Source organism: Ochotona princeps, chromosome 6 (genome assembly GCF_030435755.1).
Source record: "Ochotona princeps isolate mOchPri1 chromosome 6, mOchPri1.hap1, whole genome shotgun sequence".
Taxonomy (NCBI): domain Eukaryota; kingdom Metazoa; phylum Chordata; class Mammalia; order Lagomorpha; family Ochotonidae; genus Ochotona; species Ochotona princeps.
This window is the reverse complement of record NC_080837.1, coordinates 22,348,474-22,374,024: the sequence shown is the minus strand read 5'-3', so window position 1 is coordinate 22,374,024 and position 25,551 is coordinate 22,348,474. Positions and strand designations below refer to the sequence as shown.

Here is a 25,551-nt window from a genome sequence, read left to right as displayed (position 1 = left end):
ATTAAAATCTCTAAGTTCTTTGTTCATTTCATCTTAGGAATATCAGTGACTACCAGCAGATAAGTCTGCATTTCCTTTTTTTTTAATACAGCTATGGACATAAAAGTTTTATTTGCAAAATAAGCAAGTGAAAATGAACAAGGGGAAAATACCTCCTGTTAAACAGGAGTTACAGTGTCTCCTGACAGGGCAGAGACCACCAGAATGGGATTTATTTTGAATTAACTAAGTGTTTATTACATACCTGTGTTATATGTAATTGTATAGATTACATAAGACCTCCCTTCTTTGGTCTAGTAAACAATGCGTTCCGCTCAGGTTTAAATCTTTTAGAGATGTTTAGCCCAGTCTGACATTAGGGTGTCTAGATTCAATTCCCAATCTTGGGATCCTGACTTGCCCTAGAGAGGCAACAGCAAGGGTTTGAGTAACTGAGTTCTTGTCGCTCATCTGGGTGACCTAAATTGACCTCCCAGCTCCTGGCCTCAGTTTACCAAGATTTCATTCACTGCAGGAGTTTGGAGAATAAATCAGTAAGAGGAATATTTTTTTTTTGCCTTTTAAATTTAAGAGAAAAAAAATTTAAAAATTTCAAAATCACCTCCAACTACAAACCACCTATCGGGCAATATGATAAATGACACAGAATTTTAAAACTGCTTAGTGTATAGTAAGTACTCAACAAATACGTTTTAAAATTTCTCAAACTCTATTTTCATCTACTTTAAAGGCAGAGAGTGAGTGGGTGAGAGCTCTCCCATTTACTAGTTCATTCCCAGATGTCTGCAATGACCAGGTCTGGCCAAGCCAAAGCTAGGAGCCAGGAGCCAGGAATTCCACTGAGGTCCCCACACGGGTGGGAGGGACCCACACAATTGCATCACAGCCTGCTGCCATTCAGGATTCATCAGCAGGCAGCTGGGTAGGAAGCAAAGAAGTCAGGATTGAACCAGCTCTCTGGTACAGCTTCCCTTGAAGTGCCACAGTGCCTGCTCAGTAAATATTTGTTAAATGTATCTACTGAATTGATATAGTGTAAGACACTATGGTTTTCAGCTAAACACTGAAAAGACTGCTCATTTTTTATATATATGAAGGACTTAACATAAGTACACAAAAACTTAGAAAACATTTACCAGTAATGAGGCTTTTTTGGTTAAAAAATAAAACCAGAGTAGGCATCATTAAGACCCAGATGTTTACCCTGTCTTTACCAGTGAAACAGTTCTACACTGTGGCATGTCATCTGTTTAGACAGATTTTACCTATGGAACAGAGAGCACATGTGACTTATATATCAAGGATTAAAATAATGGGTACAAAAAGTTCCCTGTGAACAGCAAGCACCATACAGCACAGAGGAATGAGAGAAAGTTCTGCAGAGAACAAAATGCTAAATCTTGGTTTTCAGAGGTCTAGACATTTTACATGACAGAAGGGGAAGACTTTCAGGTTAATGATATGTTAGGGACAAAGGCCAAAAGGAATATAGATGACGTGAAGACAGAAGACTGAAAAGATTCTTGAGACTAGAGGAAATCTTTTAAGAGTCAAAGCATTAGTAAACAGGAATAAAGTGAAGAAAAAAAATTTTAAACAGTCATTAGTTACATCTGTACTATATGCCACACTTTGTAGGAGTGACAAAAGTTTGCTAAGAGAATCCGCCCTAAATCACAGTACAGCCATTAACTGAGAAGTGGAACATAGACCAAATTCTGTATAGTGTAACAGACTGCCTGGAGGCTAAAGCCTAAAGATGCAGCTTTAAGTAAAACTTGGCGACTATTTCTTTCTTCCTTTTTTTTTTAAGGTTTATTTATTTCCAAAAGTAGAGTTACTTAGAGAGGAGGAGACACACATTCACAAAGAGGCAAATTCAATCTTCTGTTCTCTGGCTCACTTCACAGTCATATAGCCAGGACATCCAGGTCTCCCACAGTGTTGACAGGGACCCAAGTACTTGGGACATCTTCCACTGCCTTCCAGAGACAGTCTGAGAGAGAAATCAGAAGTGGAGCAGCCAGGACTTGAACCAGTTCTCTGATGTAGGGTGTTGGCATTACAATGATAGCGCCTATGCAAATACTTCAATTAGCTAATTTTAAGAGCTGTTTACTTGGAAATAACTACAGATATAAGACTTTTTGATTAACTCATTAAGAGCAATACGTAAGTGCTGAAAATAAATGGAGAGATAAATAAAGCTAAGAATGTATTAGCTGGTGATATAGCCACACAATGTAGAACGAATCTCAAACACACAATTTGTTCATCCCTTGAGGCACACTTCCTATGACAAACAACTGGGAAAAATATTTTTAGTGACCAGGTTGGTGCTGGTGCTGGTATTGAGAGAAGGGAAATGATTAGCTTGAAAAGTATCCAAATGAACTAAAAATCAATTTTATCTCCAAAGTGAAAACAAAGAACAGAAAAATTCTAATACATTCTCTAGAAGTACACATTAAAAAACAAAAAAAACAGAAACAACAAGTAATTCAGTAACAATGAACATGCCTACCACCCAGAATGTTGTCCTGAAGTACCATTTAACACTAAAAGGGAAAAAAAGCTAATTACACGTCTGGAGCAGGACATGGAACATCTTTACCATAGCAGAAAGCAAGAACTCAGAGTCCACCAGGATCATGTTAAAAAAGACTTAAAGAACAAACTTAAAGAGGCTCTCATTAGCTATATATAGGACAATTTAATCATTAACAAGGATAACAGTAGTGATCAAAAAAAAATTTTAAGTCAAACCTAGGAGTTCAAAATGAAACTAACAAAAAGGAAAAAAATTTAATCACTGGTTACTCTGAGATGCTACCGGACTAGTTCATTATTCTAAGAACTGGCAAACAGAAGGGAAGATTCAAACATACAGCCTAACTTGGCTCTGGAAATCACTGAGAAAACAAATAGCAGATGAAGATTAGAATATCACCATTTTGCAGCTTCTAACGGGATGCAGCTCATCAATGACTAAAGCCATCACAAAAAGATACAATCAGATATTATTAGCATTCAAATGAAAGAATACAATGCTACCTAGGGATGTGAGGGAGGTCTCATGTCTGAATCTGAGAGCAAGTCCTGTGATTCTGTAACCAACTTACCAATTTACAGAAAAAACAGTAAATAAAGAAACCTGTTGAATGATACCACAGGAATATTATCAGCAAAATCTAGGTTTTAAAGCTCGACAGCAGGAGTCGGCAAACAATACCAAATGCCCATTTTTGTAAATCTAAATTGAATATAGTCATGTCCATTCATTTACATACTGTCTGCAGCTTCTTTTACCAGGCAAAAGCAGAGCTGAACAGTTGTGACAGAGCAAAGGTTAAGATACTCGAGCCTCTAAGAAACATTGCTAAAACCCAAACTCAATCAAAACACCAACTCAGTCTTATCAACAATTAAAACAGTGGATGCATGTGCATGTGTGTGTGTGTGTGTCTGTGGGGGTTGAGGAGCTAATAAACATCTTAATCAATCACAACTATAAATCGTACTCATATTAAATACCTATAAAAGGAGAAAATCACTACAGACCATGGGACATCTAAACTGACTATATATACTAAGTATCAATGTTCTCTTTTAGTAGTACAAACTGAAATTTTTCACCAGATGTACGTATGGATTTGTTTCAAAATGATGTCTTTGAGAAAACTATCCATGCAGAGGCAATGAGGTAGTAAGCAGCTGGAGCTTAGTGCTGGCTTCACTGCAGTCACTCAGGTCCTCAGGCTGATGACCATCATCAGCCCCTGGCGGAACCTAGACATCATTCTCAGGTTGCCAGATGTTCCATTATACGGATTTAAAAAAAGAAAAAGGTCATTTTACTTAAAGAAAACACCTCTGAAAATTTAAATTCCTAGCTAATATAATATGGCAAATGTTGCCCTCCGATAACAAATAAATATTCTTTCAGGAAGACACAGCTGCAAAGCCATCTTCAGGTCCCAAAATGTATAAGAAGCACTCATACATTCCTCAAGATGCTTTATTTCTAGTTGTTAAAATAGTGCTCATAATAAATCATCCATTAGGTAAATAGGAGCTCCTTAGGTTCATCACAGACACGTCACACAACTCACAGTCCCCACAACTGCAGAAGTTTTTGATAGAAGTTAAAAAGGGAACGAGGAGCCTAACTCCAACCATTGGCAAATCAGTAATCTAGAAAGACTATTTACCCATTTTGAGGGTCAATCTGCCCGATGTATTCTTCAGTAATAAGGAATGAAGGATCTTAACAACAGGATGTGGACAGGTCTCTACAATTTCACAGTCTTAACCTTTCTTTCCCTTATGAACATTCCAAATGGCTACAGCCAAATTCCCCCCTAAAACATAACTCCCTCATTGCAATAAAAACCAAGTGCATGTCACAGGAAAGACGGCAAAAAAGTCATCTAGGAACATGAGCCTCCCTCAAGATTACGGAGAGGCAATAACAGAGTTTATCACCATTCTTTCCCAATCCAGGTGACCTCTATCTCTAGTGGAAAGTAGACTATTTAAATGGTATACATGAATAAAGGGATCTTGAAAAAGACTAAGAATAAATTTTCTTAAACTGTATAGACTGACCATATGAAAGTTATATGTTAAGATCTATTACTACGAGTATCACAGACATCAATACCAAATTTTATCATACAATAAAATACAGTTGTTTTCCATACTACACTGTTTCTAGAACATAAGTTTAAAGAAATTTCCATTCTATGCTCATTTTTGCCATTTAAATAACAAAACTATCAAACTGTGAAAAGGAGACTAATAGTGATTTATTTTACACCAAAGTGACATACTCATTGAAAAAAAAATGGAGAAAATACATTTCTCAAAGATTGATAACCAGAGTTATGCTTTACAAAACAGGTAGATTCTTATTTCTGAAAATGGTAGGAATCTCATAACTTCCAGATACCTTTGTGGCAACAGAAATTTCTGCTAACAGTTCTAAGTATTTTACATACACCACATGTATAACCAGTATTCAATTTAAGCCAGTTCTATGAATTCAGTATTTCTTTTCCAAGCCCTTCCACCCACAACATCAGATTCACAGGAGCAAATGAAAACTTACTTGGGCTGTTAGAAAGGTATCATCTTCACCTTCTTGAGCTTCAATTTCCTAAGTAAAAGGGTATACAATAGCTTTGCTTTACAAAGTATTTGAGAAAAATGAGAATGCTTCTATGCTCATATCTGACCATCATTTGCCCTGTGTTCTGTAGTGTCAATTAATTACACTGCAGGCACAAAATCAGACTGTTTTATGCCAACAGGAAACATTAGTCAACATAACTACAGAATTTGCTGTTATTTCTTGGGTCCCTCATTTATTAAGCTATGTAGAAGGGGAAGAATTTTACGCATTACATACTAACAGCACTGACTCCCTAGACAACTGATTTTCTTATGATAAACCAACATAATTCAAAGCAGGACAGTCGGCTTTTCAAAGAAAAAAATTTCCAAAACTGTCTGCTATAAAACTAAACTCAAAATTAAAAAAAAAAAATCAAACTTTCATAATTTCCCCACCCTTGTAACAACGAAAGAAATGCAAATTAAACTTGCCTTTCAAACCAACCTAAGTAGCAAAAGGGGAAAAATAACAACCACCAAGGAATGTTGCAAAGTCTGACTGAAATTAATAATCATTCAGAAGGGTGGAAAGAAAACTCTAAATTTAAATGTACAAAATTAAAGGAGCTGTTATCAGACAAATGGAAAGCAGTCAAAGCAGGTATTTACATATAGATTGTGATGTACTTATGACATGTTATGTGAGGACAGAATTTAGAATACATTGTAGCTTTTAGTGTGACAAATATGTAAAAATATACACGTATGTGGGACAAGCAAAATTTAAAAGATCACCTTAGGTGGTAGGGTGATTGATAAGTAACTTTAAAAATATATTACGAAAAAGTTCTGAGATGTACAAACTCAACTAAGAAAAAGAAAAACAAAAAAACATTTTTCTCATTTAAGTGTCATGTTTTTAAAAAACTGGCTAAAGACCTGACTTTCGATGTCCTCTTTTTCTCTATCTTCTATTGCTTCTGCCTCTATTAATTCATGAGCTCTCTCGTTCTCTTCTGCAGAAAGTAACTCCTTGGAATGCACATTTTCTTCTTCATTTTCACCAAATTCTTCAGAGTCCTTTAGTTCATCATTTCCATCTTGTTCATGTGCCTCTTGGTTCTCCATTTCACAGTCCTTTTAATGGTAAGAAAATTTGGTACAACTAGAGGCAAAGTAGTGTAGGCTATCCATCAAACTTTTTTTTTTCTGGTAATTTATATGTGTCAAACTTGATCATATTTTGATATTATTCCCAAAGTCAAAGTTCAACCATTTTACCTTACATATTAACCGTGTTCTGAAAATGAGGGGGGGTCTAATACCAAAAGCATTAAATCATGCATCTTAAAATCCTTCCTACTGAAATGCACACTAACTGAATTACTATTAGAGATACAAAAGCTCCAGTTAATGTTCACCAAGCCATATTCTAGAAGCTGTCCAAAGATATGGTTTCAAACCAATAATCTGATTTTTCTATGTGCCACAGTTTAATTCCAAAAAACATCAAACTCATACATGTCAAAGTTTATTTCCAGTTTATAATAAGGAATGCTCAACCATTATGCTACTGACTGTTCTTTAAAACAGACATTAGCATACTTATTTGCATGGATTTGTTTTGAACTATCTCACAGAGCCACAGGGGAACCCAGTTTGGGATCTCTCCACACAGAAAGTCTGCATGCCTTACAAAGCTAGAGATGCTTGGTTCTTCAGTGTTAAAGCCACAATCTGCTTCACCTCCACTGAGTGAAATGCAGAGAAAAGGCTAAAAGCTTGAGCATTCTTGCCTCCTTGCCTACTCCTACAGTAATCCTGGAAAAGGTTTCTGGGTTAAAAGGGAAAATAGGGGCAGGGCGAACAATCACAGCTAAACTTCAGGGAAAGAACAGAAATTTCTAAGCAGGGAGGCAAGCACAGAGGAGCATGACTGTTTCAAAATTGGAGGTGCTTGGTTTGAGGAGCAGGACACCTCTCTGGTTTGACGAAACTCATCAAAATATGAGCTGAGGTTTAAAATGGAGTCAAGTGGTGGTATCATAAGAGGAAGAGGTGCAAAAAAGAACAAAGAAGTCACTAAGGGAGCCCACCCAACTGAAGTGCCAATTTAACCATTCTCCTCACTTATCCCAAGGAGCCATTTCATATCATTCAGATATTTAAATAATAGGTGGTGTTCACCCACCACTGTTGTATAAAGTCCAAAATTACCAATTCTGGGAGACAAAGAAAATATATTCACTGAATTCCAATCAAAATATTACATATGATGATACTTCCAAAGTGGGAAAAGACAAAGTAACCAAAGTAGGGTTTTTAAAAAAGAAACTCTCCTGTTCTTTTAGAAACTATCAGAGTTAGACAATAACAAAAAGGCATATTTTATAACACAGATAAGAGTTGTATTATTCTTCTGAAAAGATGTAACTTTTTATAAAATTTCAAATGACTAACAGCTTTATAAACTGAAAGTTACACATTTGAAAATAAACTTTTTATTAAGTCACAACGTTTTTCCATATTCTATTTAATTTTTGCTTAATCATACAGTGACTAGGGGAGAGGTGTGAAAAAAGTAAACAGAAGCACATACTGAATGGAAGATCCTCCACAAGGCTGACAGAATACCAGGACTGAAGAGTTCTCATAGGGTAGAACAAAAGCTGATTATAGACATGCAAATCATTCATCTTAACGGATTCCTGAACAAATATTTCCTACAATTATCTGTTTTTAGGATTAACTCCTCAGCCAAACACTTCTTTCTCTTCATGCCTCCAAGGACAAAGTACAATGTATGCGTTGTGTGTTACACTGTGGGAGGTGTGTGTGTAGAGTGGGGAGAAAAAGTTGGGAGGTGAGACAACAGGACAGCTGAGAGGACTCAGGCTGACTTCCTGGTGGAGCAGAGAGTCACACCCAGAGACACAATGACAAAATGGACTAACTACATCCAGGAACTAAAATATATGAGGGTAAAAATGTACATAGGAGGGGCTGTGCTCTCTAAATAATTCCTACAAATACCACAGTACTTAAGACCTAACAAGGAGTAAGCAGATCACTTCTTCATAAAATGAAAACAAAACAAATAAAAACTCCACCTACCCATTTAAAAGAACTATTCTGTTTCTACAATACATAGAACTATCACACCCCAATTAAAACTACACACTTTTTCTGGCTGTTAAGTTTTAAAGCACATTCCTTGTCAGCCAGAAAAAATCTGGCATAATTATCTTTAAAATAGCAAAACAAATTTCTAAATTTGATTCTTGCCAAGTAAAAACACATCAGCAATTTTCTCTGGATCTTAACATCTACATTAATCTAAGTTAATATATTACATACAAATCCTAAATGCAATGAACAGATTACAAGTCACCAGCATCCTCACTGGGTCCCTTGTCTTTCACTATTGCTCTGGCCTCTGTGCCTCAGATTTTCATGCAAAGACTTGTTTCACGTGAAGAAAGTGACTAGATTTCTCAATTATTAGATTGACAATTTCACTAAATCTTTAGTCTACATACTTCAGTGTGTTTAAATGAAAAGCACAAAATTAATCATGCAAAATGCTAGTTTCAAAATAAAGGCCTTAATCTGAATAATTAACATTTACCTTAACAAAAGCATCATCTTCCACAGAAGCATCTCCACCCAATTCATCTGCTTCTTGTTTTTTACCTGTGGAAGAAAAAAAACTGGGTTAACAACCAAGACTTTTTTTTTCCTCAACCAATACTTTATTTCTTTAAACAGCAAAAAAATTCAGATTAACCTGCAATAGTCTCTCTCCACTCCCAAATCAGCTAATGCCAACTGCTTATTGCAAACCTGGTCACAGCTGTCCCAAACAAAAACTTATTAACAGTAACGTTGTTTGCATGGAAATATACTGTGCAAACAATCCTATATATCAACACATCCTCTTGACTAACTTGACAAACACAATATATTTTCTTTACATCACTTGACATTTCTTCAGTTCTCTCAAAAGCAGCAGTCTTCTCGATGGTATTCTACTGACTCTAAGTATATATACATGTAACCATCACCAAATGGCTAGGTTCAAGACTTGTATCTCCACAAAGCCTTTCCTACATTCTCAAAAGCTTTCTCTGAAATAGAAATTCTCCTACTTTAATCTGCACCTTAGAATCCACCCCTTGATTGTGCACTGCCTTATAGATTGCTCAAGCACATGTTGCCTATCTCTCATGTCAAGAAGAAACCCCTTAAGTACAGTGACTACTTCTGCAGTACGCTTGTATTTGCCAGGAAAGAAAAAAAAAAACACCCTGGTATAAATAGCATTGGTCACCTAACATGAAGATTGATTTAAAGCAAGCAGAAATTGTTGCAGAGCACAAACTGCTTATAGCTTCCAGAGAAACTATAGAGACTTTCTCTGCCCATTACATCTTGAAAATTTCACAAATTGCTGATTGGAACTTCAAAAATATTTTCCACATTAAAAAAAAGTTTTCCACAGAGCCAGTGCTAAAAGTTTATTACTGTATTTTCAGTCTAGTTCACAAAAACTTACTTTAAAATAATAATGTCTCAGAAAGATGGTGAAACAACCCAGCTGCTAGAAGGTTTTTTTTGTTTTTTTGGGAACAGATGTTCCTTCCTGAGGCCCGAAGAGTGAGCTTCCCCTTGACCCATGGCTGGCCCTGACAGCCACCGAGCTCCAGCAGGCGGGGCAGCAGCTGGGGTAACTGAAACCCGAGGACAAGGCTTGTGTGCACCAGCCCGTCCTTCAGCTGCTCCCAATGAGTCTATGCAGGGATGCAAAAAAACAGGAGAAATGTTCCTTTCTCCCTAGTACTACATCAAGACTTGGAGAAGCAAATGAGAAATGAACTGCAGAACATACTGTGTTGTGAATTTCTTACTTAGAATGCTGGGGTTTGTATTTTCAGAAAAATACAATCTCCTTTTTTAGAGAAAAGCTTATATCCTAATTTTTCAATTATTATGATTGCTCTCTTTAGTACCAAATTTTGCTTTTATTTGAAAATTTTACACAATGAAAAAGCCTATCTGATTATTTCTATCCTTAACAGCTAAATTAGAACTATTAGGAAAGCCTATTTATCAGAAAGTTTATTAACCTAATAAAGAGAAAAGTAAAAATACTCTCTTCCTGAAAAAGAGACTAGTACTGGTTGAGAAGAGCTCATTAAATTCTTCTATCACACTTGGAGAGAATGTCCCACAACACGAAACACAAAAAACAACATGTGTCTGCGGTGACAGGTATGCCACTTTGCCTAATATGACCATTCAACACTGTATTGAAATGTCACCGTACCCCGCATTACTGTGTCCATTAACGTATGTGTATATATAGAGAGATAAGATATATAAAACAAAGAGCACCCAGAAATGCCTACATTAAGGAAAAGACTATTTCCAATAACTTTACTATGTCTCCAAAAAGCTGATTGTAACAGTCCCATTATGGAAATCAAGAAAAAATTACGTATCTCTCCAATGAAAAAATATTTTTGAGGGAATGAGAATATGTTCATGAAATTATTATAAAGTCAAACATATGATATGGTTTCAAAGTACTCTAATCAAATATGCACATATATATCTAAGACTAGAAGGAAATGGGCAAATATTAACAGATGTAGAATGAAAATAAATGGTTTCTCAAGCATTTATATATAAGCCTGTGGTTAATTTACATTTTAAAATAATTTTTAATTTAGAATAGAAAATACAGAGATACCACCAAAAGTCAAAAGCACAGGTTCATGTATAATCTTCACAAGTTCTCCTGCTAGCTCTGAGCTCTCCTGCCTGAGACACACTCAGAGGTGTAGGTTTCTTGTGTGTGCTTCTAGAGAAGGCCTAGTCCAAGGTACTTCAACAGTTGTTGGAAAATAGAATTAAAAGACAAGTTAATGTTAGTGTCAAAACTCTGAAAATGTCTATTATAAACAATGGGGCAGGCACTGGAGCACAGGAGGTCAGGTTGCTAAGGACACATGCATCCTATACAAGAGAGTACAGTTTACTCCATTTCTGATCCAGCTTCCTTTTAAGCAATGCTAAGGCCTTAGTCTCTGGGGTGACCCAGATAGAGTGGCATGCCCCTGGGTTTGGCCTGGCCCAACCCTAGATGTTGCAGGTATGTGGGGAGAAAAACAGCATGTAGGTCAGTTCTCTAACTCTGCCTTCTAAGTACATGAACAAATATATATATGATTTATTTATTTTTATTGGAAAAGCCAGATTTACAGAGAGAAGAGAGAAAAAGATCTTCCATCTGCTGGTTCATGCCCCAAATGGCCAGAACTGAGCCAATCCAAAGCCAGGAGCTAGGAGCTTCTTCTGGGTTTCCCACAAGTGTGCAGGGTCCCAAGGCTTTGGGTCGTCCTCTGTTGCTTGTCCAGACCACAAGCAGGGAGCTGGATGGGAAGTGGAACATCCAGGACATGAACTGATGCCCATGTGGGATGCTGGCACCTGCAGATTGAGGATTAGCCAATTGAGTCATTGTGTCAGCCCCAACAAATATTATTTCTTAAGATCACAGATAAAAATATTTTTTAAACAGGAGAAAATTATATAAGGACTTTACAATTTTTTTTGCACCAAAATATTTATTTTAAAATTATATTTGCTATGCCTTCTGTGGACTGCATGAGGACCTCTAACCATAGCTAGGTTAGGCTGGTTCCCTGAGAGAACAGTTATTCCCTAGGGAAAAAGAAGCCACTTCCTCCTAGTTACCTCCTGCCATCACAAATTCACTCCTAGAGCATAACACTGACCCCCTTCCACAGCGGAGGGGGAAAAAAAAAAGACTACTCTGGTACTTGGGACTCTTCTGATCCTACAAGTTTTGTCCACTTGGCTTCCTAAAGACCTGAAATCTGCAAGCTTGTAACCTGGCTATTTTCTAGCAGATTGGAATAGAGATGGGTTCAAATTGCCATTAATCAGCAAGCAGGCATCGTCCTATAATCTCTTATTCTTCTAGGACAGTGTTACCAAACTTCATTCACAGGCCATCTTTGTGGTTTTCGCTTATCCATTTAATCATTTTTCCTTTATATTTACTTTTTCTTCTTAAATGGATGTATTTTTTAAAGGAAAGAAAGCAATAAAACTATCTTTAAGATTATTACTTTTGGGAGAAATACCATTTTTAAAAATATGAACCTACTCCTCTTCCTCACCCTGACCCCAGACACCCTGCAGAGCAGAGGTGTGGGCAGGGCTCCTTCAGGTTATCACAAATGCTGAGTTGATTCCTGGCAATTAAAAAGCACCTTACAGGGCCCGGCGGCGTGGCCTAGCGGCTAAAGTCCTCGCCTTGAAAGCCCCGGGATCCCATATGGGCGCCGGTTCTAATCCCGGCAGCTCCACTTCCCATCCAGCTCCCTGCTTGTGGCCTGGGAAAGCAGTTGAGGACGGCCCAATGCATTGGGACACTGCACCCGCGTGGGAGACCCGGAAGAGGTTCCAGGTTCCCAGCTTCGGATTGGCACGCATCGGCCCGTTGCAGCTCACTTGGGGAGTGAATCATCGGACGGAAGATCTTCCTCTTTGTCTCTTCTCCTCTGTGTATATCTGGCTGTAATAAAATGAATAAATCTTTAAAAAAAAAAAAAAGCACCTTACAACGTGCAAAGCATTTTTTAAAAGTTCAATGGATTTTTCCAACCATTGTATGGTACAGTACACAGGACAAGTTATTGCTTCTTTACCAAAGGAAGACAGAGCCAAATGGTTATATGGCTTGCCCCAAACCAGGAAATGACACCACTAGAGCTGGATCACTAGAGGAGGTTGGATCTCATTTCCAGTCCTGAATCCATCCCACTACATCTTACTATGATCTACTTAATAAGTCATGTAAGAAATGGCTAACCAACTTAAAAGACATTATCTTTGACACAGTAGCCCTCCGCCACTACACATATTCTGCACACTCCATGGTGAACTTCATCAGCTTCAGGTACCTTACAAAACCCAGTCACACTTCAGCAACAAAAACACCAGCAGCCACCACTACCACTGCGCTGGAGTGGCTCCTGCAGTTCAGAAACAAGGATACATTCTTTACTTACATTAATACAATTAATTGGCTATTCTTTAACAACTATCCCCATGTGACAAAGGAGGGTCCTGAGCTGCCAAGTTCACTATATCACAAAGCCAGGAAACAGCAATGCTGCACTTCACACCAGTCCATTACCCTGAGGTCTCTGAAGAGCTCTAAGGTTCCCCACCTGTTTCAATTGTAACCTTTCAGAGTAAACAGAGGCTCCAAGGCCACATCTACAAAACTTCTAAATATGAAACTCACAGAAAGTCAGTCACCTGCCATGTGACACAGATGACAAGAGCCAGAGAGGATGTAAAAAGTTCCAATTTTCTGTCCTACACTACTTCCAACAGTCATCCATCTCTTTCTCTCTCTCTGTCTCTCTCTCTCTCTCTCTCTCTCTCTCTCTCACACACACACACACACACACACACACACACACACACACACACAGAGACAACCAATGTTACCAGGTTTTAAACTTGGGAGTCATGAGGACAAAAAATTCAAACATACAGCAGTGAAACTGCAGTCACATTCTAAGGATTTTACTGTTGAGGAAAAATGAACTTTCACATGAACTTTTTACTGCTTTCATACTTGTAGCCTTGGGCTTATTTTATACATGTTGAAGTACAAACTACTGTGATCTCTTCCTGTAACTTAAAAAAGAAAAGATTTTTTTAAACTTTATGGAAAATTGGAATTACAAGATTACTTTATTTCATTACAAAAAATGTTGAAATGCATGCCTAGTTTTCTCATAACATGCATTTTCCATGAACTTTTAAAAAAAACTATATTTTTCCTTTCCCACTAGAATATAACTCTATTTTAGCTATAACGTCTATCAGCCAGCCTAGAAAGGGGTGCAACCCAGCCTAATCAGCAGACACTGGGGCATTCTGTTTTCTGACTGATAATGAGGTGCTAAGTCACATGCTAATCATAAACAAAGCCCAGACTTGCATTTGGCCCCACTAGGACAAAGCCAAGAGATGACAAGGCAGTCAAACCAGCTGAAATGTAGTTTTATCATGCCAGTAAGAACTGCATATTCCTAACTTTATGCCACAAATGGCATCTGAGGCCCCTAAGTTTTGAGATGTTACAGTCCAAACACAAAGAAAACCTTAAAAACCATCAAGTTCCAACAAACAACACGATCACTGCCCATTTCTACAGTTACCATTCACAACTCAGTTCTTCCTTTTAAGTCAGTGCTATCAAAGCTCCTGCAGGCTCGTTATGCAATCAACTAGCCAGATTCATTTCTTTCGTCCTTCAGGGAATCTGGCATGCGCCATGGAAATACGGACTGCCCAAAGAGAAGAAGCACTACCAAGAGGAAGAAGCTTAATGTAGACTGACTCCAAGCTTCAATGCTTTGAGGAACAAAAACAGACCATAAATTGGGCAATAGACATGGTCTGAAAAATAAAACTTCCTAAGTTTAACCTCCCTGCAGCTTCTGAGACAGGATCTCATCACCAGCCGCAGAGGTGTCTGCGAAATGACACAAACACACATTCACACCAAAGGGAAGCAAGTCCGTAAACAGTCTTCCTCTGCCACCAAATCTGTAAGAACTTTACAGTTTTCAGAACTTTCTGTATTTAAGAAAGGTGGATGACAGGTTTTGATCATACAGGGATTCCTCCTCCAAAGGCAAATTAGTCCTTATGAAAGTCTGCAGTTTTCCTTTTGAATCTGAGAAACACTTCCAAACCATAAACAAAGCAGAACTCTCCTAAGGAGTACATTTTAGAGTAATTTTGCCAGAACACTTCATGACTAACTTCTCCCGCTTCAACATTCACAAAATCTACTACAAAATGTCTAAACTGTTGAGTTGTAGGGGAAGAGTCAGAGGGCAAGCCAAGCTGAAGCTCAGTCACTCTAACTGCAGAGTACCAGAATCACGTTCATGCCATGTGCTGACTGTGTGCATGTGTCTAACTTCTCTTAATTTAAACTAGTATCTTAGTAATGAACTCATGTTTCCACAAGGCCTAAACACAGCAGTCATGTAATAGGTTATTTTATTTTTTAAAATCACAAAGATAATTCACATATATTGCATAAATTCTGGAAGTAACAATGAGTATTTTCTTACAACTCTTAAACTTGTCATCCAAATAAAGCCAGAATAAATATTCTGGCATATAAACATACAGAGCTGTAAGAGCTTAAAAAGTAGTGAAAACTAGGCTTAAAAGGGGTCACAAATTTTAAATAGATTAACAATGGCTTTTAATCAATAAAAAGTATTTCTCCCTAAGCAGCACTATTGTAAGAATCCAAAACTGCAAAGCATATAAAATTATTTAGATGCCTGTGTCCCCCACAAAACATAAGAACCCAAACCTCTGGGTGGATCAAAGCTCTTATCTTTAGACACTCAAATGATCTAACGCCACATCAATCACTGAAATAACTGAATGTAAACAACGCTTTAGTGAGAGGAAAGTATAGGAGAAAAGTTGGATTCTCCAGAAGAGAAAATTTGTATTCCATCTTCTTTTAACAGTTCACATCACTTAGAGTGGGAACCTATTTTAGTTGAAAGGGGAGAAAAATACTTAAACGTACTTTTTCCTGGAGTGGGCATTCTCCCCTGGCTTAGGTCCCAACTGTGCTTCTGATTCACATTCCAGCTTGCTGCTAACAGGTGCTGTTCACAAGGGTCTCTGCCACCCCTGTGGGAGATCTAGGCTGAATTCCAGGCTTCCAATTTTGGCCTGGCACATCCTTGGTTGTCATGATCATCTGGGAAATAAATCAGCACGCAAAAATATTGTTCTGTCTATCCATTTGTCTCTTTCAGCTTCTCTAATTAAAGAAAGAAAAAGGGGGGTCTGTGTAATGACTCAACTGGCTAACCCTCCACCTGTAAGCACCAACATCCCATATGGGTGTTGGTTTGTGTCCCAGCTGCCCTACTTCCCATCTAGCTCCCTGCTTAGGGCCTGGGATAGCTGAGGAGGACAGCCTAAAACCTTGGGCTTAGGCACCCATATGAGAGACCAGGAAGAGAAGTTCCTGGTTCCTGGTTTTGGCTTGGCTAAGCTCTGGCCATTTCAGCCATTTGGGGCGTAAACCAACAGGGAGAATACATGATCTTTCTGTCTCTCCTCTTTTTAAATCTGCCTTTCCAATAAAAATAAATTTAAAGAGTGACAGGGAAAAAAAAACTCTTTTTGTTCACATACCTACACATCTTAGATCAACAAAATTCGACCTATGACCAATTTGCAGTGTTGGAATTATGGATGATTTTCACTTGTTTGTGCTTTTCTGGATTACCTGAGTTTTCTAATGCAAAATTTCCCTTTCACAGTCTGAAAACAATACTGTAAAACCCTGATATGAACTGTTCTTCCTTGGTAGTAGGGATATCATGTGAGGCTATTCACGCTGTGGAGTTTATGATGTGAACATTTAACATTAACTGCAGTAATTACACAACACCAAGGCCCTTTTATTGTCATATCAAGAGAATAGCCGATTTAAAAATCAATACATTGTACTCCTAAACACTAAGCCAATCTTTTCATTAAATTTTTCTGATGCAGCTAATAATTTTTTCTGGAAATTCATGCACACTCAACACTTCATTTTACCTGGATGATAGAAACCTTGAGTCCTCTATCTCTAATATGAACACCTAGATAACTAACTTGAGAGAAGCACACAGTCCTAAGTACTGTGCAAGAAACCTTTGCCCATCTCCCTAGCAGGATCCATGGCACACACCATGTACGACAGGACTCACAGCTGCAGCAGGGGCAGGAGGACTCTGGGAACATTAGCCACCAAATGTCAAGGCAAAGTCAGGTCTCAGTGGCTGAGAGAAAAGAGCCGATTAACAGAGCAACATCTTGGAAAAGAGTAACAGCATGAAGCAAGAATTCCTGTGTCCAAAAGGACACATACCCCGCACCCATCAATGTAAAAGGGGAAGTCATCTTTGCCCTGAAGTACACAGTGTCTAGAAGACAATAAAGACTCATAACCCATCCAGGTTCTTTTTTCTTACAAAGAACAGGCACCCAAAGAGGCTTTTTTTTTTTTAAAGATTTGTATTGGGAAGGCAGATTAAAGCAGTCATTGAGAAGGCCAACAAATGGCCCTACGTATCCATTCAACAAACAGGAGATGAGCACCTGACATGCGCCACACAAACACTAGATCAGAGAGATGGTGGCCGAGAAAAGATGGCCTGCTGACGCCCAGGCTTTCAGGAGTAACCAGTGACACCTCTCTGCTCAGGAGCCCTCCTTGGAGCCACCACTGTCAGTCCTCTAAACACACTGCAATTCATAAAGCATGGGGAGTAAAAAAATCAGTGTTATACTGTGCTCATGTATTATAGGAAATGTGTTTAATGTAACCAAAATGGTTGCTTACTATATTGTCTTATTTAATATATAAACTTTAAAAAAGTGTACAGGGCCCGGCGTGATAGTGAGGTGGTTTAAGTCCTTGCCTTGAAGGTAGTGGGATCCCACATGGGCGCCGGTTCTAATCCCGGTAGCTCCACTTCCCATCCAGCTCCCTGCTTGAGACCTGGGAAAGCAGTCGAGGATGGCCCAAAGCCTTGGGACCCTGCACCCATGTGGGAGACCTAGAAGAAACTCCTGGCTCTTGGCTTCAGATTGGCTCAGCTCCAGCGTTGCAACCGCTTGGGGAGTGAACCACTGGATGGAAGATCTCCTCTGTCTCTCCTCCTCTCTCTATATTTCTGACTTTGCAATAAAAATAAAAATAAATAAGTCTTTTAAAAAAAAGTGTACAGAGCAAATGTATAACTATAAATACATTATTTGTGGTACTTTCCACAAAACATTAGATACAAGCTATTTGGTCAAAACTAACCACAGAGGTATACTTGTTTCAATTAGGGAAAATCATATCTTATATAGAATTTTAAGCTTATGTAAATCCTGTGTGAGATTACAAAATCAGCTGTAACATCAGAAAGTACAGTATTATTATACATGGTTCTGAATACTTCCTATTAACCACATAACTTCTGAAGTTTAAATGCGACCTTGAAAGGCTGAAAATCTAAAAGACAAGAAGCTATTGTTGGGTGAACTGAAAGCCTGGACCTGTCGTCTCTAAAACAAGCCTGCGAGTCGGCTCTACCTGTCTAACCACTTTCTTAACACACACACTCAAACAGTAGACACTAAATCTCAATGGGTGAAGCTTTTGTCTAGGTTACTTATTAACACTTTTCTGACATCAAGACTGTGAAAAGACACAAGAGAAGCAATCTAAGATATAAACTATTCTACCATATGCAAACAAATTTTACAAATGTAAGCACCCATTATAACATTATCAATATCTATTACAAGTCTGTGCTCATAACTGCATCTTGAAAAAAATTATTCAATAACATACCTAAGAATGTAGCTATTTATCCTGTCATTTAAGATACAACTTTTAAAAGAAATATATGTATAAGAGAATAAACATGTTTCACCTACATGTTTCATGGTTTTTTCAGATCCACAGAGCTACTCTTGTTTTAATTTTATTTATGTCTACTTGAAAGGCAAAGAGAGGAAAAGAGAGAGATTAACTTTCCATGCCCATATTTTCCCTTTTCTCCAAGAAATGTCTCTAGCACCAAAGCTGGTTAGGCTGGAGCCAGCACCTGGTGCTAGCACCCCATCCATGTCTTCCACATGGGCGGAATTGGCCCAAGAATGTAAACCATCACCTGCTGCCTTGCAGGCTACATTAGCAGAAATGCCAGATCAGAAGCTGAAGAGCTATGACTGGAAGTAGCACTCTGACACAGCACGCGTGTGTCTATAGCTGTATTCCAACTCACTGGACCTCAACACCTACTCCTCTCTCGTCCCCTCCCCACCGTTTTTTTTTTTTCCTTTTTTGCTTACTTATTTAAAAGTAAAAGTTATACAGAGAAAGAGAGATAAGAAATCTTTCTTTTGCTGGTTCCTTCCCCAGATGGCCACAACAATCATGGCTGAGTCAGGCAGCAGCGAGGAGCCAGGAGCCAGAAGCCCCATCTGGGTTTCATGCATGGGTAGCAGAGGACCAAACACTTGGGTCACCTTCTGCTACTTCTCCCAGGCCATTAGCAAAGAGTTGGATCAGAAGTGGAACAACCAAGACATCAACCAGGAAGCCTACAGAATGCCAGTGATGAAGGAACTGGTTTTACCTACTATGTCATAATGCCACGTCCCACTTTAACCTCCAACTTTTATTTACTACTTCAAGATCACAAAAATTACTACTTTTCCTGACAAGTAGTAATGTTATAGCTTACTAGCCCACCTGATTGCTTCACACACACACACACACACACACACACACACACACTCTCTCTCGCTCCCTAAGACTGAATTATTTCAAAGGCAGGATACAGCAAAGAGGGGGTCAGAGAGAAAGAAATCTTCCACCTGCTGGTTCATCCCAAAAATGTCCATAATGGACAGGCCTTAGTGAGGAAGCCATTCTCCACTGCTTTCCCAGGCTATTAGCAGGGAGCTGGACTGGAAGTGGAGTAGCTGGGACTTAAAATGGCACCCATACGGGATGCTGGCATCACAAGTAGCCCCTAACTGATCAGTTAAAACCCATATAAAAAAACTAACATACTTAAAAACTCTGAAAAGCTCCTTAAAATTTTATATTGCTGAAACTATTTTAACGGTAAAATAAATCAAGTTCCTACTCAAAAGGGAAAAGGGGATATAAAGAAATTAAAAAGTAGGTGAGTAAATTAATCAAATGCTGCATGCTGGCAGCATTAATAGTCAACTGAAATAACTTAAAACAAACACAGCATCTATGAACTTATTATGACACAAATTTAAACTACTATGAGGAACATGGTTAATTCCTGTTATACTTATTTCTGCATTTTTTTGGTATTCCAGTTTTAAAAGAGCCCATGCTTTGTCAACACCAGTTTCTCCACAAGCAGCGAATTCTATCTCCAAAATCAATATAAATGAAAGTCTCAAAATTATATGCTAAATCAGAATTAAAAGTTATAGACCTTCAAGGCTCTTCACTGTCATCCCCTTCTCACTGTGGAGTGCTTCTTAGCCATTTTCAATATTTTGATACAAACAGGAGAGTCTCCTAAAGACTTACCCAGTGAGAGTACTGGCTTAATCCTGATACCCAAGGCTGCAGGTCAAAGGTTAATACTGTCCTCAAGATTAACTCACTGGACCCATCGCGGTAACCTAATGGCTAAAGTCCTCGCCTTGCATGCGGTGATCCCATATAGGATCCCATATAGGCACTAGTTCTAATCCCAGGAGGACCTGCTTCCCATCCAGCTCCCTGCTTGTGGCCTGGGAAAGCAGTTGAGGATGGCCCAAAGCCTCAAGACCTGGTACCCACGTAGGAGACCCGGAAGAGGCTCCTGGCTCCCAGTTTTGGATTGGCTCACCTCCAGCCATTGCGGACACCTGGGGAGTGAATCATTGGACGGAAGATCTTCTGTCTGTCTCTCCTCTCTGTATATCTGACTTTCCAATAAAAATAAAATAAATCTTTAAAAAAAAAAAAAAAAGATTAACTCACTGGATCACTTTATTCTAGATTCAATCATCTGGTGCCTGGAATGGCCTCTGGTCATGTAAAGAAAGATTACCAAAAAATAAGACAAAATCACTTCAGCTGTCCATGACACACTCTATATGGGAACTGCAGGGTCTAGATATATCAAGTCCACCATAGGCCACTGCCAATTTAAAAAGGGAGGCAGCAATTTGCAGGAGTTCAAAGAAAGATTGCACTCACCAGATGTCTTTTTAAAATCCTAAGTTCCATTTATATTAGCAGAAGATTCATTTTAAACCATGTTTAGCTGGTTATAAAATCACTATAGTCACTCTGGCCTGGTTTAAAAGTTATAACCTAAATACGTTTACCATCCCTACATCTGAACTAATGTTTTAAGTTAATCAATCATGGATTTGCCCTACCTCATTAGTATGATTGGTGAGATCTTGTGAATTTAACTGAAAATTAGATAATGTGTGATGGCAAAAACACAAATTAAAGTCCACCAAGTCAAACAAAGGTAAGAAACATAAAGGTTATAGATTTTTTTTTAATATACTAGAGAAAACAGCAAGGAGCCAAGGTGAAAGATTTGGTAGGAATTCCACCAATACTCTGCCAATTGTGGGGCAAGGGAGACACGCAGGCAATGGCATTCGATTCTTCAGGTCTCCACAGAGGAAGAAGGATGGTGATGTAACTTGGCTTAGTAATTTATTTCAGAAGCAATAAAGAACTGGTCTCACTTTCTGGTCTCTTTCAGCCGAATCTTAAAGGGCTACAAGTTACCCGAGCCTGGCAACAGTAACTTTTCTTCCTTGACCCAAGAAGGCAGAGCGCCAGAGGGAAATAGCGAAGAGTAGCACTATATAAACAGGGCAAGTGGCACAAGAGCAGAGGCAAGTTATATAACCAAAATAGAGTGTAAAATATGTTCATAACTCGTAACAACCTTTGCCTTTGGTTGGTTTCTTGTTTGCAGTATCAGTTGAAACAGTTAATTCAATATTATCTGGATCGCCTCCTTCCTCTTCAATAGCCTACATTAGAAAGAGAAGTTAATATGCTACACAGGCTATCTAAACTTATTTTATAAAAACGAAATGAAAAAAAATTTAGCAAACCTTAAGCCTCAAGACATTAGAATCGCCAGTCATTTCGCAAACCGACTCCAAAAAAAAAAAAAAAAGGCAATTAAACTACACGAGAGAGACAGAAAAACTTTCGGGGGAGGGGACGGTAAAAATCGTTAGGTATCAAAATCACACGGAGCTTAACATTTTACCGAGTCGACAATTAAATATGCTCAACAAAAAAATCTAAATACGTTCTAATCGCGGAAAAGGTGCTGGCTACTGCTATTTGCTACAGCAAATAACTAAGGAGTGTTCCTAATTTCCATAAGGCAAACTTATTGCTCTTCTGCTACAAATCCAACTCTCACTCAAATAAACCAGAAAGCTAGTCAGGGGAAAAAAAGCAGATCATTAGGCTGATGCAAAAATAAAAAAATAAACACATAAGTATCTTTAAAAAAAAAAAGAAAAGCTTAAAAACCCAGTTAAAAAAAAAAAAAAAAAACCTCTCTCTCTCACCCGCCCCATCAACTCCCACTACCAGTCCCCCTCCCCCAGAAGAAGAAACGGTTGGGCACGATTAAACGGTAACTTGGCCCAAGTCACCCAAGGAACCAGTCCCTCCGAGACCAAGAAACGCACGCGCTCACCATGGCTCCCGCTGGGCCCCCGGCGTCCCCCCCGGGTGTGCGCGGCGGTCGGCCGCAGCCCTCGCAGCCCGGCAGGGCAGTCCCTCCGCGGCAGCCGTCGGCCCGGGCGCCTCGCCGGCCCCCGGCAGGCCCGGCCCTGCCCTGCCCGGCGCGCGGGGGCGGGGGCGCCGCCGAGGGTCCGCGCCCTCCTCACGCGGGCGAGCGGGCGCGCGCGCGGGCGGGCGGGCGCCGCCCCGCAGGTCCCCGCGGCCGGCGCACAGGGCTCGCCCGCCCCGGACCGCGCCGGGCCTCACCTGCTTGAGTCGGGAGACGAGCACCGTCTTGACCCCGGTGATGTCCAAGTTGCGCCGCTTGAGCTCCGACTTGAGATCGATGACTCGTAGATCGGTGATCTTTTTCCCTTCCGCCTGAGCCGAGGCGGCCGAGGCGGCCACGGCTGCCACAGCACCGGCGGCGGCAGCCATCTTAGCAGCACGCAGCGAGTGGGCTGCCGGGCGGCGGCGGCGGCGGCGCCAACTTCCACCCGGGCCCAGGCGGCCGGCGGCGCCGCACAGCGCTGCGCACAATGAGCCGCTGGCCCCGCCTCCGCTCCGCCACCCCGGCGCAACCTGCAGCCGCAGCCAGCACCCGGATGACGGGCGCGCGTGCGCACTGCGCGGGGCGGGGCGGCGGGGCCGGTGCGTGGGCTGGGAGGGCAGGCGCGACCGTGCGCGCCAGGGAGCCCCCTCTCCCTGCCGCCCGGGTCCCCGTTTTCTAGGAACGTCTCGGATCCGGAGACACACGGCGGGGCGGTTGGGCGCTACTGCGCGTCCGGAGCTGACCCGTGCCCTCAGAAGGGCGTGCGCGCTCAGCCTCTCCCCGGGAAACACTTGGTTCCCAGCCCTCACTCCCCACGCTCAATAATCGCACCGAGGTGGCCGGCGTGCCCTCTCACGAGCCAGGGGGCCCGCGCTGGTAGTCCACAGACTAGGAGCGCCCTTCTTCCTAGGGCTGGCCCGGCTCGCTTCCACAGGAAAACTTCCTTTCCGTGTCGGCCTCCCTCCCCCGTGCACCTGACGGGTCGACGCGAAATGATTCACTGACTGAGGACATACCGTTGCCTTTGTCACACAGGCTGTGTTCACGGTGCCCCCACCCCACCCCCAACCCCATAAAACTTGGGATTCCAAGACCAGTGACCATCTTCTTAAGGAAGACCGGCCTGTGCAAGTGAGTACCTATCGGTAACATTAGCCAGCGTTCTTAATCATCAAAGCATACGCGTTTAGGGAACTCAACCACAACTTAAGTGAACTGAGTAGGATGCACAATTAGCAATCCTTGCATGGCCAGGAGTGTGAACGTGAAGGGATGAGGTCTGACTCACTTAAGCTAGTTTTTTCTGACTGGCTAATTAGCTCGAAAGGAGGGAGACTGGACGTTCTAAAATAGTACCTGACATCTATGGGGGTAGTTCTTTCTTGGCTGTGTGAGGCTTTTTGACATACAGTAACCCTCTTAATCCTTCCCAGAGTCTCGGGGGTAAATCTCCAGGAGGCTTAGAGAGATTAAGTGACTTGTGGATGTTCACACAGCTGGTATGCGGCTGAGCTGTGCTCCCATCCAGGCCTCCTGATTCCAAACCCGGCTGGAACTCTGCCACAGCATGGGAGTAATCCAGAAGCTCCTTACAAATCTTCTAAGGCTGCCCTCTCCTTTTTTATTTCCCTACCAGAAGCTCATAAGAGATTTAACTAGGACCTCGCCACCTAGTTATTGGCCGCATTTGTTCTCGTTCTCACATTTCCTCTTCGAGTCTTCCCTCCGGGCCACCCTCCTCCCACCTGCCACAGACACTTACAGGAAGGGATTGTGCCAGCCGAAAACTAACCATGTGAATAAAAATACAAGTGGGAGAGAGTTCCAGAACAAAGATGACTGAAGAGATGTGACAGCTACATTTCATGTGTGATTGTTCTTAGAGAGCTAGTAGCCTTCTGTCGGGAATTTTACTTGCAGGTGGTTAAGTGAAAAAGCCAGAAAGCTAATATGACGGTGAGTCAGTAAAATAAGTGAGACAAAATATTAATCGCTGAGAGGAACAAATGTTGCAAAATGTTAATTAGAAAGTATAGGGTTTTTTTAAAAAAAGTGAAACTGAAGCTATTCAGAAAAACACATTAGCCTTATTATTTAATGATATAGAGAAAAATAAAATGGAGACAATTTATCACTTGTCACATACAGGATATTTCATTATTTAGCTATGATTCTTATTTCAAAACTCTTAGTAACTTGTTAGGTAATAGGTATTTCTTTAGTACAATATAATTTTTTAAATCCATTTAGGTGAAAGAATATAATAAATTTTCTCCACTTTCAATTTCTTGGCTATCTAATACTTCCTAAAGCTGGGATTCCTATCACCCGTTCTTCACAAACACCCTAGACAGTGTTAGAAATTAAACAAAGCTCCTAGCTGCTCTAGCCGTGCTTATCTTTTTATATACACTTGTATTTCTGTACCAGGAACTTCAAAGAGTTCGTTGAAAATTTGCCTAGTCTTTTAATTGTATTTTTGGTAAACATTTTGGAGCCCGTTTTTTAATCTGGTAAAGAATACTGCTAAAAAAAAAAAATACTGCTAACTTATGTTTTGTCTAAAGCCTCTTATTGTTTGTTTAGTATTTGACATTCATTATGTTATTTTCATTCAACAAATGTCTGCTTAGTATTTAGTGTCTTAAAGGCATTTCCGGGTTGTAGGAGGATAATGATTACCTTATTTATCTGGTTCATTGTTGTATGGATTCCTAGTATAGTGTACGTGCAATAAAAACTGATTGAAGGAAAATAGAAACTGACTTGCCCTTTGAAAACCATTTTCTGAAGGCAAACTAAGACATTACTCAGTCGTAAAAACACATGTATATTTGCAGCTGTTGCAAGTGCAGTGTAAGAGAGGCATACAGCACTTAGCCCCGTCAGAGCATTGCACTCTTAGGGATGGGGGAAGGAGCTTGGTCTTATGGAAGAATCTTTATTTTTAAATTATAGCAGCTTGTTTTCCATCAAACTTATTTATATT

At 40.1% G+C, this 25,551-nt stretch overlaps 2 protein-coding genes across 6 annotated transcripts in view; one reads left to right on the top strand and one right to left on the bottom strand.

Annotated features, from left to right (window-relative positions):
• The window catches only part of SLTM (SAFB like transcription modulator), a 50,110-nt gene extending 27,131 nt beyond the window's left edge, over positions 1-22,979 (bottom strand). For 2 of the 5 annotated variants that reach the window (XM_058665776.1, XM_058665777.1), the window contains exons 1-4: positions 22,778-22,952; positions 21,711-21,798; positions 8,744-8,808; positions 5,111-5,158 (exon numbers count right to left, since the gene is read on the bottom strand). In XM_058665776.1, coding sequence (XP_058521759.1) covers positions 5,111-5,158; positions 8,744-8,808; positions 21,711-21,798; positions 22,778-22,948 — 372 coding nt within the window. In that variant the 5' untranslated portion in view covers positions 22,949-22,952. Of the gene's footprint in view, positions 1-5,110; positions 5,159-6,054; positions 6,253-8,743; positions 8,809-21,710; positions 21,799-21,882; positions 22,218-22,777 lie in introns of those variants that run through there. The other 3 variants (XM_058665773.1, XM_058665775.1, XM_004578355.3) reach the window with 3 other exon arrangements.
• A 233-nt stretch (positions 22,980-23,212) lies between these two features.
• RNF111 (ring finger protein 111) overlaps positions 23,213-25,551 on the top strand; it is a 130,868-nt gene continuing 128,529 nt past the window's right edge. Inside the window, exon 1 of the mRNA XM_058665770.1 lies at positions 23,213-23,693. The gene's annotated coding sequence lies outside the window, so the exon portion shown is untranslated. The remainder of the gene's footprint in view (positions 23,694-25,551) is intronic.